The 14,920-nt window shown below is 41.1% G+C and overlaps 1 protein-coding gene across 50 annotated transcripts in view; it reads left to right on the top strand.

The window, feature by feature from the left end:
* The window catches only part of CLASP2 (cytoplasmic linker associated protein 2), a 180,613-nt gene that overhangs the window by 61,222 nt on the left and 104,471 nt on the right, over positions 1 to 14,920 (top strand). For 25 of the 50 annotated variants that reach the window (XM_053904085.1, XM_053904094.1, XM_053904090.1 and 22 more), the window contains 2 exons: positions 11,566 to 11,645; positions 14,752 to 14,844. In XM_053904085.1, the coding sequence (XP_053760060.1) occupies positions 11,566 to 11,645; positions 14,752 to 14,844 (173 nt within the window). Of the gene's footprint in view, positions 1 to 11,562; positions 11,646 to 14,751; positions 14,845 to 14,920 lie in introns of all 50 variants that reach the window. The other 25 variants (XM_053904088.1, XM_053904086.1, XM_019418560.2 and 22 more) reach the window with 1 other exon arrangement.

Here is a 14,920-nt window from a genome sequence, read left to right as displayed (position 1 = left end):
TGATCTCACGGTTCTTGAGTTCGAGTCCCACATTGGGCTCTGTGCTGACAGCTCAGAGCCTGGAGCTGGCTTCGGATTCTGGGTCTCCTTCTCTCCCTGCCCCTCTCCCACGAATGCTCTGCCTCTCTTTCTCTCAAAAATAAACAAACACAAAAATTAAATAAATAATAATAAACATTGAAAAAAAATTTTTTAAATAGGGGTTAAGGTAAATATGTTTTCTTTTGGGTTCATGGTTTAGAATATACTGATGGAACCTGGTTTTTTAAAATATTTGTATCTCTAGAGTACTTTAGGTAATAATTTAAAAAAAAAAAAGTTTTCGTGTTCTCACATATATTCTCTTGTTTAAACCTCAAACCCCGTAGAATTCCGTGCTTTATTATCCCAATTTTACTGATGAGTAAACTTAGGTTTGGAGAAGTTAAGTTGCATAGTGTCATGCATCTAATAAGTAGGCAAAGCACAGAAAGCACTTTGCTGTACAGCCACCCACACTAATGTCACTGGGTAAATAAGAATTCTTCTAGATCCTTTAGCTCTAAGATTATAATCTACAGGGATGGTCACTACCTTTCAGCATCCATAACTCGGTCATTTTAAAGCTCAACTAATATGATTCTCAGAAAAATAGAATATTTGGAAATAAGCAAACCTGAAATTTATTCTTTGTCAATATTTGTCAATACTTTTTAGTATTTTCTTGTTGAAATCACCCCGTACCAATTATTTTGGCTGTTATTCTTTTTAATATACAGGTTGACTTAGATGATAATATAATTGTTATTGTTAATGATTAGTACCAGATTTTGAGGTTAGTCATTTGTTTTTGAGGCTTGTATGTAATCATTGAGACACATCATTGGCTAAATCTTTAGTTAGTTCTCAAAGTTCTGATGTTCTTTCTCACTCGCTCGTTCATTCAAGTGGACAGTATTTTCTCTCTACTCTTTTCATCTAATATCAAAGATTCCTTTGAAATGGTTTTAACTTTTAATTCATATAATTAGATAATTACCACCATTTCAGATTCAGAAGTACTTATCATTTTGATATTTTATATTTGCTTAACTTCATTTATGTCTGACCTGAAGTTTTATTAAGAAGATCCAAATGTCGATTTTCCATGCTGATCGTTCCCATTTTTTCCCCTCATGCAAACAATTAAGTTTTTTTTTCTTTTAAACAAATAAAGATCATGAGAATCGGTATATATTTAATAAAACAAATCTCACAGAATTGGATGTTTAATCTTGGAATTCAAATTTTTAACGGGTAAACCTCAATATCTTGCTATTGAACTTTATATGAAATCAAATAATTTTTCTGTTTGTGTGTTTTGTTTTGTTGTGTTTGTTTTCTTCTCTTCGCTTAATGCCAAGGGAAGGTACTGAAGCAGCGTGTTTTAGCCCTTAATCTTAAAGATTATCTGGCACAATTCAGGTGAAGAGACTGAGCCTCCTGAGAGTAAAATGATGTATCCAAGATAAGACAGTTACTAGCCTCTGCTTGGCCAGAGGCTTTTTCTTGGATCATCTCTGGTCATCTCCTATCCAGCACTGTGTGTGATGCATATTTCTTTTTTTTTTTTTTTTTTTTTTTTTTAACGTTTTTTAATTTTTTTTATTTATTTTTGAGACAGAGACAGAGCATGAGCAGAGGAGGGGCAGAGAGAAGGGGAGACACAGAATCCGAAGCGGGCTCCAGGCTCTGAGCTGTCAGCACAGAGCCCGACGCAGGGCTCGAACTCACAAGCCGTGAGATCATGACCGGGCGGAAGTCGGATGCTTAACCGACTGAGCCAGCCAGGCGCTCTGTGATGCATATTTCTTATTTTTATCCCATATAGCAAGATAATTGACATTGGGGATTTAGTGATTGGCCTGTAGCCATCATTCCATGTTAAATGACAACAAAAACCGTATCACTGATGGATTTTTATTCATCGTAAGAAGCACTGGTGCCATCTGTCTCAGCTTTAGTTGTAAGATGAGTAGGATTCAAGTAATTCAACAAGTTTAGTTTCATAGCATCTTACCTCTCGAATCCTGTTGCTTTGCCGTAACCACTGTTGTTTGATATGTGTCCTTCTACTTCTTACTCCACGTTCGTTTATGTAGGTGCCCGGATTACATGTTATGTTCACCCACATTAAACACACTAGTTAGTAAACACTTTGCAACTTGACTTTTTTCACAAGACGTCCATCCTTCAGCATCAAGAATGGCAGCGATCACATCCTTTTAATAGCCATCTGGTATTCCACATGATTGGCGTACCATGATGTAATAAACTGTTTCTCTGCCAGGGTCATTCAGGTTGTCTGTAGCTTTATGGTGTCACCAAGAATGCGGATCTCCGTGTACTTCCTGTATTTGCACATTCTGTTGCTGATCTGTGGAATCGATTCCTCTGAAGGTTCAATTAAAGGTTGTATTTTTAATTTTAATAAAGACATTATTTTACCTTTTCCAGCTTTGAGTGTAACAGCCTTATTAATTATTGTCATTTTGATAGGTAAAAAATGGTGTTTATTTTTTTTTTCTTTTTAATTTGCATTTTTCCATTCACCTATCCATCTGGCCAGCAGCTGGCAGATGTTTACGGAAAGCTTTTTAGCATGCTGCTACTTTTGTGATCTCCGGAAAACAGTCGGTGAACAAAAACAAAGACCCTGCTGCCTTCCTGGAGTTTTTATTCTATTGAGGTTCAGAATATTTACATCTATTAATGAAATTAGCATATCCTCTTCTGTGAATTACATGTTGTTGTTATTTGCCCATTTTTTATTGGGCTTTTTTTCTTCTCATTCGTTTGTTATCATTTTTAAAATATTAGGCCTCTTAGTCTTTTGTTAAAAATCATAAATATTTCATCCGTATCTCCTCTGTCCATGGCATTTTTACATCAAAACTTAAAAAATTTGGGGGGCGCCTGGGTGGCTTAGTTGGTTAAACGTCTGACTTTGGCTCAGGTCGTGATCTCGTGGTTTGTGAGTTCAAGCCCTGCGTCGGGCTCTGTGGTGACAGCTTAGAGCCTGGAGCCTGCTTTGGATTCTGTGTCTCATTTGCCCTCTGCCCCTCCCCTACTTGTGTTCTGTCTCTCTGTCTCTCAAAAATAAATAAATGTAAAAAAAAATTATTGTAAAAAGTTTTTAAAAAAAACTTAAAAACTTTTTGTTGTGGTAGGTAATATATGTGTTATTTTCTTTTTGACTTCCAAATTTCCTAACCTGAATAAAAAGGACTATTATCCAGTCCCAGGGCTATGCAAATGTTTTATTCCAATTTATTCTAACACATTAATCAGGGGCGCCTGGGTGGCTCAGTCGGTTGAGCCTCCGACTTTGGCTCAGGTCATGATCTCATGGTTTGTGGGTTTGAACCCCATTGGGCTCAGACAGCTCAGAGCCTGGAGACTGTGTTACATTCCATGTCCCCATCTCTGCCCCTCCCTGGCTTGCGTGTGCTCTCTCTCAAAAATAAATAGATAAACTTAAAAAAAAAATTATTATTTTACACTTAATTTTATCAGTATATCTTGAATTTATTTTTGTATACAATGACAATTTATCTATTTTAATTTATGTTCTTATGCATGGCCAATTAATGTCTGTGCATTTAAAGAAAACATTCTTTACTTCATTGAATGAGTGCTATTGCATATATTTCAGTTAGTTTCTATAGTTTCTTTTTTCCTGATCTATAGCTTTTATAGTGAGTGGTTCCTCAGACTTTTTATTAAGAAAAATTTTGAGCATATATAGCAAAGTTGACATGCAGCAAACGCCCATCACCTAGATTGAATAACTAGTGTTTGCCATCTTTGACTCTGTATAAACCTATTCCCACACATATTCTTTTTTTTTTTAATCTCAACAGTTGGAAACATTGTAGTGTCCAAGTTGTAGACGTTATGACATTCCAGCCATAAATATTAAATATGCTCTTCCTAAGACTTACGGGTATGCTACAGTTGTTATATGTATAATATCATTATCATATGCAAGAAGATTCTATAATGTGTATAGAACAGTCACCTTACCAATTTTTATACCCGTAACGTTGATATAACTTGAAGAGTCTAGGCCAGTTGTCTTAGATTGTCTGGGTTTGTTCTAGATTTGTCTGATTTCTTTTTGATGTTATTTAACTTGTTTCTTCTCGCCATTTTAGTTTTTGTAAATTGTTAAATTATATACTCCCCTCCTTTTAAGCACTTCCATTCTGTATTCAAATTGCCCCAAATATCCTAAGAATATTTTTTTATATCAAATATATAAATTCTATGGGCCCAGGAAGAATTTTCAGTTTCTTCATTCAAGAATGCCCTCGTTATAATGAGATGCGGTGTCTTCACTAAATGATACCTGGGGGGCTTTCTATTTCTAATTCTGTGATAGCATCTCATTTCAGTAGAGCCTGTATCTTCCCTTTCTTCCTTTCCTTTATCCACAAGCTTCGAAGGGATCCCTCTCCTTTTTGAGTGCTACTTACCTGGGAGTCCTGGGGGGAATCTTAGCTGAGGTCTGTTCTACCACCACCAGGACCCTCATCCTCCATAGAGTGTCCTCTGATTTTTCTCTCCAGTGAGGACTCTCAAGTCCAGTCCAAGGCTGGCCTTGGATGTTTGTTTTTCCCCATTTACTTGTAAATCAAAGTTTGAAGTGTTATTAGTCTTCTCTGAGCTGTATTATAAGTATGTGCTGTGGGTGGTTTTGCTTGCTCTTCTTTTTGGTCTTTGGTTTTTGGAGTATGTAGTTGAATGTCTGATTTGAATTTGGGGAACTACCGTTTCCCACGGGATTCAAAATGTCTACTATAAGTTTTAATATTTAGTAAGAAAATACCTTTTTTTTCTTGATAATCCATTATCTCAGCATTTTGTTGAATTTTAGGACACTATTTTATTGTTTTGTTTTTTTGAGTTTATCATTGATGTTGGGAGGGAGTGAGTGAAGGTACAAGCTGGGGAGGGGCAGAAAGAGAGAGAGAAAGAGAGTGAATCCAACAGGCTCCACACTGCCAATGCAGAGCCCCATGCGGGCTTCAAGCCACAGACCATGTGATGTGATCATGACCTTCGCCAAAATCAAGAGTGGTGCTTAACGGACTGAGCCAGCCAGGTGCCCCAGAGGGTTACTGTGTGAATAGTTTCTACTTGCGCCAGTAATCCTAATCACTTCTTTGTCATGTATCAAAGTTTCATGTATTTTGGGGTCTCTTTTTAAAGTCTCTAATTTGTTTATTTGATTAGTTGGCCTGTTCCGGCACTAAAACCTGTCATAATTAGCTTTGTAAATCTTGATAGGTGGTAGGGCAAGTGCTTCCTCCCCCGAATTCGTTTGTCATTCCTCATGCCTTTGTTGATTGGTGTGTTCGTGATTCTGTCCACATTGTTTCTTTAAATTGTGTATTCACATATGTTCTGTAGTCCGTACTAGACAGTTCTAATGTCTGTAATTCTAAAATTTGTTATCTGTCACCTGTGACTCTTAGTTCATAATGGTTTGCCTTGTGATTTCATTGCTTGAAGTTAATTTCGTTGATGAGAGTTCTTTGAGCCTAAACTGGCAATTGTAGAAGCTTTCCTCAGAGATTTATTCCTGCTCAAAACTGGGGCATCACCAGTCAGGAACCCCCCCGCCCGCCCCACCCCCAGCCTCTCCTAGGTCTTGTCTCAAGTCGAGAATTCAAGGTCACTCCTCACCTGTTGGCTGGGGATGCAAAGTCACGTTGTGAAAGGAGCATTCGGGAATGCGAGGAATTGCTCAGCTGTTCTTGCAGACAATCGATTGCAGCTTGCCCTCTGACCACAATAATTCACATGCCTTTCAGGTACAAGATACACTCATGGACTTTTCTCAAAAGTTTCAACTGATTGATAGTGTCAGGTTCAAAGTACATGATCTTGTGGTCTCCATCAGGTCACATGGGAGGGTTCTTTGGTGTGGCTCCTCTCCATCCAGAGGCCTGTGAACTAAAAAGATGTCTTACTCGCCCCCAGACAGCATCAAAATCGGGTATCAGAACAGAGTATCCATAATGGACACTCCATTTGAGAAGGGAAGGGACAGGAAGTTCATAGTAGTCACTGACTTATGGCAGTTTTCAAATCCAACAGGAACCTGTCGTCAGGTTCCCTTCCTTCTGGGATTGTGTTTCTTTGAGGGTTTTATCCTCTCTCTGGGTGTGGTTCTCTAAACCAGTGTTTTCCTCTGTTCTTGGTCTGTGCGGAACTCTGGGCTGTGCCTCCTGAAATATTTCCTTCTTTTGCGTAAAAATCTTGTGTTTTCGACCGAGTATCGTTTTCAACCCTGCTTGAAAGAAGGCTCTTAGGTTAAACTGTCTCTGACTCTTGGTAGCACTCTTCAGAAGCACTGGTAATGCTCTCCTTGGATCACTCACTGTGAAAACTATGGGTCTTAGGGGCAACCTGGGTGGCTCAGTCAGGTAAGCGTCTGACTTCGGCTCAGGTCAAGATCTCACGGTTTGTGGGTTCAAGCCCCACGTCGGGCTTGCTGCTGTCAGTGCAGAGCCTGGAGCCCGTTTCAGATCCTCTGTCCCCCTCACTCTCTGCCCGTGCCCAGCCTGTGCTGTGTCTCTCTTTCTCTCTCAAATAAATCAACCTTTAAAATAAATTTAAAAAATTAAAATTCTGGTCTTCTATGAATTTTATTGGGGTTTAAGCCATATTTACCCCCCATGCTGTTTCTTTATTATTCATCTTTCTCTAAGGGCTAGTCTCTTGGTTGTAACATGGGAAGAACCTGCCCTTTCCCACTTCTGAGACTTGTTCCCCTTGCTCCTGTCTCTGAAACACACTGCTTTACCCTTTGGCTCACTCACCTTTGTATCCAGCACTCAGCACTGCATCTTATTGGTAGTTGAGGACTAAGTAGAATGAGTTTTCTCTTTGTACTTCAGCCTTTAAGTACTATTTGGGAATTTCTGAGAGTGCCTACCCTAGTCATTCTGGCTTACTAGAAACATGCTACCCCCTGAATGTCAGAACCCTCTGATCCCCCCTCTCTGCCCCCATCCAAGTAGGGGCATCACCTAGTTTACGGTGAGTTCTAGAGCAGGGATCAGCAAACTGTAGCCCATGGGCCACGCACGTCCAGCCGACTGGTTTCTGTTTTATGCCTGAGCTAGGAATGCCTTTTTTTTTTTTTTTTTTTTTTTTTACATTTTAAATGATTAAAAATATTCAAAAGAAGAATAAGATTGTGTGACATGTGAAAACTATATGAAATTTAAATTGTAGTGTCCATAAATAGAGCTTTATTGGAAGACGGCCCCACGCATTCATTTTACATATTGTCTGTGGCTGCTCTCCTACAGTGGCAGAGTTGAGTAATTGCAACAGAAACCATATGGCTCACAAAGTCTAAGATACTTACTGTCTGGCCCATTCCAGAAAAAATGTAGTGACCTCTGTTTTAGCATGGGTAGACATCTGAGCAGAGCCGTTCTGTTGTTTTGGCCTATCAGTATGTTCCGGTGTGATTGTTGACCCAGTTACATCTGAAAGAGCTCAGTCAGGTTGGAGGCCCCTGCTCGTGCTCCTGCTTGCAGACTCACTGTACCTCCTCTCGGTGTGGAGGCTCGCTGTCCTTCCCTGCAGTAATACTTGACATTAGAACCCATCACCCGTTCTGACTCTCTGCCTATGGTATTCATTCTCCTTGCTGGTGCTAAAAATGTCTGATAGCATTTGTTTAGGTGAACTTTAAAGCTGCATCAGAAAATGGAATAGTGATCGTGAGGTGAAACAGTTTGTTCCACAGAGTTTTCCCCGATGCAGAGATCCTTTTCTGTTTTGTTGGCCACCCAGTCAAAACCAAGGGGAAGGGAAGCATTAGGCGGACTAGGATTGTAAAAAGGTTTACTTATAATACAAGAGATAAGCAAGGACCAGATCCACACGTCCTCCGTCCTGACACTATTCACGGACCCAGTCCGCTCCCAGTGGCAGTAGCTCTGCTTATACAAAGTGAGTTTCAAAGGTAAGAGTGAGATAGGTTGGGGTCAGCTGTTCAGAACCGTGCGCATGCTTGAGAAATTCTGTAATGCCCGTGTCCAGGTTTAGAGACCTAATTGTCACATCTCAGCTGGTCATCAGGCCACATTCGGTGATATCTGTAGCCTTTTGCGTCTGCAGCTTCCGTGGGACTTTCAAAGCCATTTAATTTCGACTCCGCCCACCCTCCCCACCAGGTTATTTGGCCCTACTCCTAAGACGTAACTCACTGCGTAATAAAAGGCTTTACGATCTCAGTGAATCGTGACTTGTTTAAAGTTAGACTTTTCCTATGTACGTCCTCAGTCCCTGGCATGTTTTTCTGGGCTCATTTGGGATTTGTTCAGATGCTCTGCATTCCCTTGAAGGTTTTTAATGCTGTGTTGTAGCTGGTGGGTTGATGTGTTGGAGTTTACATTCTATTCTCCATACGATACCTTTCGTAAACTGCGTGCACGCTGTAGGCAGTCTTCATACTGCTCTCCCGCTCCGTCTTCCAGTCCTCTGTAGGATTCTGTCTTCCACACTTGAGCACACCAAAGTTGTCAACTGGCTCTGCTCTGGGACGTCTGCACAGGCCTCCTCTGCCAGTTGAGAGGTATACTTTCCAGGAGTCAATTACTGTTCTCAAACTTGCCTAATGCTTCCTCTTGTTACTATAACAAAGTATTTTGCGGGAAGTGGCATGTAAGTGAACAACCCATATTGAATGAAAGAGGAAAGAAAACTGTTTTTATTAAAACTGTGTTGAATATTTAGGAACTACTTGATAAGGACAAGTCCCTAAAGAAATTTGTTTCAGTGGGCTAGGCTGGGCAAGACAACTGTGAAAGATTGGGAAGAAATAATAAAAATCCAGGCTTCTGCTTTCCTCTCAGGGACCCATTGTTAAACACAATGAAACTCAGGGGCGCCTGGCTGCCTCAGTTGGAAGAGAGAGAGTGACTCTTGATTGTGGGGTCGTGGGTTCAAACCCCACACTGGGTGTAGAGATGACTTAAAAAAAAAAAAAAAACTTAAAAAAATTGAAGCCCATATGAAGAGATTGATTTGGTAAATGTTATGAGATGTTAAGATGGTATGATTAGGTATCTTATTTTTTGTTTCTTTGCTTCAACTGCTTTTCAGTTAATCTGTTAGTTGCTAGGACTGATCATGGGCACAGGGTTGAGAATTTTATTGTTACTTGATTTTTTTATAATATCTAGGGAATAACTAATTTATTTACTCTTATAGCTGAATTTTCTATAGCAAGTATGCGTTCATGCCTCTCTTAATTTGTTAAATTGTCATTGCTTTCCGTTTGCAGTTTTATATTGCCTTGCAGCTTTGTTACGCTGTCCTGTGGTCCAGCTCCTAGTCCCTTTAAAACTCACACACAACAAGATATAGCTTCAAAGGGTTTTGTTTGTTTTGTTAAAGATGAGGAGCTTCTTACCTGCCCTGGGAAATCCTGAGTGGTTTTTTTTTTTTAATTAGGACAATGTTCATTTTTTATAAAATTTTTTTAACGTATGTTTATTTTTGAGAGAGAGAGAGGGAGAGAGAGAGAGAAACAGAGCGTGAGCAGGGGAGGGCAGAGAGAGAGGGAGGCACAGAATCGAAAGCGGGCTCCAGGCTCTGAGCTGTCAGCACAGAGCACGGCGTGGGGCTGGAACCCGCGAACCGCGAGATTATGACCTGAGCCGAAGTTGGGCTCAACCGACTGAGCCACCCCGCCACCCCAAGGACAATGTTAATTTTTTAAATCCAGTTTTGAAGTATTAATATTTCTCTCGGTAGATGATAAACTTAATTTGGGAGATATTATTATTTAATTTTTTAATCGGATAGATTTTTTAAGTTAATTGTCTCTTAGGATGTACATTTGGTGTGGTTGAAATCGATTTGAATGTGTCGAATTATCACCATGAAGAAATAAATATATAGAGTTAGAAACTAAGTACTGCCTCCATCGATCAGGGTTCAGTCCAGAGACGAAACCCACAACCGGTATTTTTACAGAGAGAATTTAATATAAAGAATTATTAAATGGACCTGGTGAATTAAAAATGAAAAAACAGGACCCTAAAGCATCATGGAGGTAGTAATTACAGTCAAGAGCTCCTATTCCTAAGCAGGGAAAACGAGGTGACGATTGCTAAAACGTGGAGGTGGGGCCCTGCAGAGCTGCTGCTCACACCTCTGTGAGGAGCTACTCTCGACGGGCGCCCGCCGTGGGCCTGGTCAGGGTTAGAACAACTGCTGACGGGGGCCAAGTGCTGCTACTGAAAAGTGCCCTGTCAGAGCTGTTAGGGTTTTACTGAGACAAGCAGGAAGCCAGAAGGAGCAGCTCCCTTCTTTCACTTTCCAGTCTCTCCGGTGCCCCTCCTGGTTCTCCTTCCATTCTCCCCGCTCCCCCTGTTGGCAGAGTTTGACAGGAAACCCTTAGAATTGGCAGAAAGGTGGTTTGCCCGATCCTAGGCCCAGCATCCCGGAATGTGAAGGAGCACAGCCGGAGCTGGAAGACGGTGGTTCAGTTACTGGCTCTTAAACAGCTACTACCTATTAAGTTCACTTTTTTATTGTCTGTGTGCAGTCAGGGGAGATCTGTTTGCCTGTTGAAATTTAATTTCAAGAACCTCGTTTCCTTCACACTTGCTTTCCTAGGCTCTGCTGCGTACATGGACCCTCTGCCTCATTTATTTGCCATCATTTATTGATATTCGGTGTCATTAAAATTGCTGTTTACCTTTTTAAATGATTGTCTTTTCACCTGTATTTCTTGTGTACTTGCTGTTGCATTGAATAAGGATGGGAGGGCTCGGTTCTTATAATTTGCATTTTATGACTAGCCTGCCCTCTTTATTTTATTTTATTTTATTTTATTTTATTTTATTTTATTTTTTTAAATTGTTCTTTAACGTTTATTTTTGAGACAGAGAGAGAGCATGAACAGGGGAGGGACAGAGAGAGAGAGGGAGAGACAGCATCTGAAATAGGCTCCAGGCTCTGAGCTGTCAGCCCAGAGCCCGATGCGGGGCTCGAACTCACAGGCCGCGAGATCATAACCTGAGCTGAAGTCAGATGCTTAACCGACTGAGCCATCCAGACGCCCCTGCCCTCTTACTTTATAAGGAATTAGTCAACTACTGTGAGGTACCTTGACTTTTCTGAAAGATGTTGATTTTATTTTAATGCTGTCTTACAAAATGGAACTTCTCTCAAAATTATGCCTTTTTGATATCAAAAGAGTTATATTTTCCATATTTTCCTTGGTGCCAGAATGCATAAAAATAAACTTTAGGTGCTTCTAGGTGGCTGAGTCAGTTGAGTGTCCGACTTCTGATTTTGGCTCAGGTCCATGATCTCATGGATCGTGAGTTTGAGCCCTGCATCAGGCCCTGAGCTGACAGCACGGAGCCTGCTTGGGATTCTCTCCCTCCCTCTCTCTCTGCCCCTCCCCTGCCCACTTGTGCTTGCACGCGCACTCTCTCTCTCTCTCTCTCTCTCTCAAAAAACAAATAAACTAAAGAAATAAATCCATCTCCTTTTAATTAGCAGGTGCTTCTAAGGAAGGGGGTGCTGGAGCAGTGGATGAAGATGATTTTATAAAAGCTTTCACCGATGTCCCTTCTGTTCAGGTAAGGGCGCCAGTGAAGAAGCACTTCCTGTGATTACTGCTCATACACCTGTTCATAGAGTTATTTTGGTCTCTTTCTCAAAGTTCTTTTCCCCTTAAATTACTGTAAGTAAAACACTGGGCTTATTATTACCAAGCTGTTATTTGCTTGGTGCGATTAGAGTTTCAAGTGATTTTTCACTGAGGCTAAAGTTGAGTCATTACCTTGAGCAGTGTTCGACTACATCCGCTTTTCTCAAAGCTGTTTGTGATACATTGTTCTTCTTTCTTCTGACTCGTTTCGTTTTGTTTTTACACCCTTACCTTTTTGTCCACTTCATCTCTGTCTCCTTCACGGGCATTCCATTCTCTACCTGGCTGTTGAATATGGGGATTCCTTAGGGGTCAGTGGTGGGCCCTCTCCTTTCCACTTTCTTACTGAGTCACTTCTTCACACCCATGGCTTCAGCTCCCACACAGGTTTTTATCTCTCGTGAGCGCCAGAATAAGTTCTCCGCTGATGTTTACCTGGCATGTCCTTCTCGAGGTCTCAGAGGCGTCTCAGACCCAGCCTGTCCGAAACAGGACTCACGGTCGACCCCTGACAGGTCTACACTTCCAGTGTTGTGTATGTGGACACCATCAGTCCGGTTTGCAAAAGTCAGAAATCGAGGAATCCTACTGCGTCGGACTTCTCACTTAGTAGTATTCAGAGTTCTTTTGCTTGTATCGTCTCCTGAGAGAATGTTTGAAAAGTCGTGTACCCTCTCACGGAAATAAATGTTTGAGTTGACCCCGTTTCCCTTGTTGGGGGAGAGGAAGTCTGACATTGTGCTCCAGGATAATGCATCGTATCCTAGTAAGATTAAGAGCGGCTGGGGGGCCTGCCTTTACTCTGAAATTGGGCAGAAGGACTATTGGGAGGCAAGAAAGCGCTGCTCAGAATCCTCTAACGGAATGTTATCTGGGCTCCCTCCTACCTCCCCTTGTCTCGTGCCCTGCTCCCCTCTGTACTCTTGTTTTTGGGGGCTTTTGTTTCAAGCAAAAGGGGAAAGTGATGGCTACTGAAAGAGAAAGACTCTCTTGAGGACGGTGCTTGTCCGATACTATACTCCAGAGCAATGCATCGTATCACAGTGATGCTCAATGTCACCAGGACCCCTTTTCTTTCCATCTCTCGCTTCTGGATTCCTCCGTCTCGTCTTCGCTCGCGGTCAGCAACATGGCTGCACTGCCCTCTGCCTCTTTTCTGGTTGATGCCGTAAAATTTGCGAGAGTCCTTCTGACTCAACCGATTTAGATCGCATGCGCACGCCGAACCCTTGTGATGTGGAAAAATAATGTGCACCTGTTGACTTCTGGTTGGGTCATTGGCTGTTCCCCTGGCCCCCTTTGCACTTTTTCCTCCTGTACTTAGGCCTTCTTTTACTGTCCTTCTATCGCAGAGCCTTTGCGTGTTCTTTTCATTCTAGGGAAGGCTAATCTCCCTACTTGGCCTGAGGATGCTCCCCTCACCCTTTAGCTCTCTGTTCACACTTGACTCTTTTAACTAGTTCAAGCCTCCCGTTCTGTATGAATAGACATGGAACTGTAATTCTGTTTGGCAGTACTTTTCCATTTGCAATTTTGTATAATTTGGTAAATTTCTTTTTTCTCTTTGTAGTTAGATTCTAAGCTCTATAAGGCAAAGACCTGTTGTTTGCTCCCCATAGTCTCCTTCATGCCTAGCGAAGCGCATCCCTGTTATGTCAATATTTAAGTGAATGAGAGGATAACGGTGTTTAGCAAATGGTTGGCTCCTGAGGAGACGAAGCCTGTAGCTCTCCTGGTTACCGTGTGGGGGAGCTAACCTAAACCGTGTCCTTCTGCAGTGGTGAATCATGATAAGGATATGAACGCAGTAGATACATACCTGAAGTCGTTTTGGGGAATTGGGCTTTTATTACTTCTTAGGATATTTGCATCTTGTTTTTAAAAACAAACCATCTTAAGAATATATCTGAAGTTACTCATGAGCAGAGAAATAGCATAAGGGTAACAGATAAGGAAGACAAAGGATTTTACTTTATTGTCTATAATGTATTTCCATTTTCCACTAAAAATGGTACTAGAAGGTGGCTAACAGACACATGAAAAGATGCTCCACATCACTCATCATCAGGGAAATACAAACCAAAACCCCAATGAGATACCACCTCACACCTGTCAGAATGGCTATCGTTAATGACACAGGAGACAACAGATGTTGGCAAGGATGCGGAGAAAGAGGCTCTCTTTTGCACTGCTGGTGGGAATGCAAACAAGTGCAGTCACTCTGGAAAACAGTATGGAGGTTCCTCAAAAAACTAAAAATAGAACTCCCCTCTGACCCAGCAATTGCACTACTAGGCATTTGTCCAAGGGATCCAGGTGTGCTGTTTCGAAGGGACACAGGCACCCCCATGTTGATAGCAGCACTATCCACAATAGCCAAAGTATGGAAAGAGCCCACATGTCCATCGATGGATGAATGGATAAAGAAGATGTGGTATATATATACAATGGAGTGTTACTCGGCAATCAAAAAGAATGAAATTTTGCCATTTGCAACTACGTGGATGGAACTAGAGGGTGTTATGCTAAGCGAAATTAGAGAAAGACAAATATCGTGCGACTTCACCCATGTGGAATTTAAGATACAAAAGAGATGAACATAAGGGAAGGGAAGCAAAAATAATATAAAAACAAGGACAAAACATAAGAGACTCTTAAGTACAGAGAACAAACAGGGTTGCCGGAGGGGTTGGGGTGGGGGGTGGGCTACATGGGTAAGGGGCACTAAGGAAGACACTTGTTGGGATGAGCACTGGGTGTTATACACGGGGGATGAATCACTGGAATCTTCCTGAAATCATTATTCCACTATATAACTAACCTGGATGTAAATTAAAATAAATAAGATGGGAGCAGTAACACTGCCGCTAAGTACTGCCATACAAAATAAATTACATAGCGTTTTATTTAAAAATAAAACGGTACTAGAATGAGAATTAACCTTATTACTTGAAAGATTATTGTAAATATCGGGGCACAGTTTTGATTTTGCTTCATGGCAAGAAATACTAATGGTATACTTTTGTATCTTTAAGATCTATTCTAGCCGAGAACTTGAAGAAACATTAAATAAAATCAGGGAAATATTGTCAGATGACAAACATGACTGGGATCAGCGTGCCAATGCAGTAAGTTTTATTTTTTGTTTTCTGACCCCTTTCCTCTTTTTTTCACTGTTCCAAAGACATGGACGTTGGGCCATAT

Source organism: Panthera pardus, unplaced genomic scaffold (assembly GCF_024362965.1).
Source record: "Panthera pardus isolate Hobbes unplaced genomic scaffold, ASM2436296v1 HiC_scaffold_16, whole genome shotgun sequence".
NCBI classification, from domain to species: domain Eukaryota; kingdom Metazoa; phylum Chordata; class Mammalia; order Carnivora; family Felidae; genus Panthera; species Panthera pardus.
The sequence above is the reverse complement of the archived record's forward strand: the minus strand, read 5'-3'. Positions and strand labels throughout refer to the sequence as shown.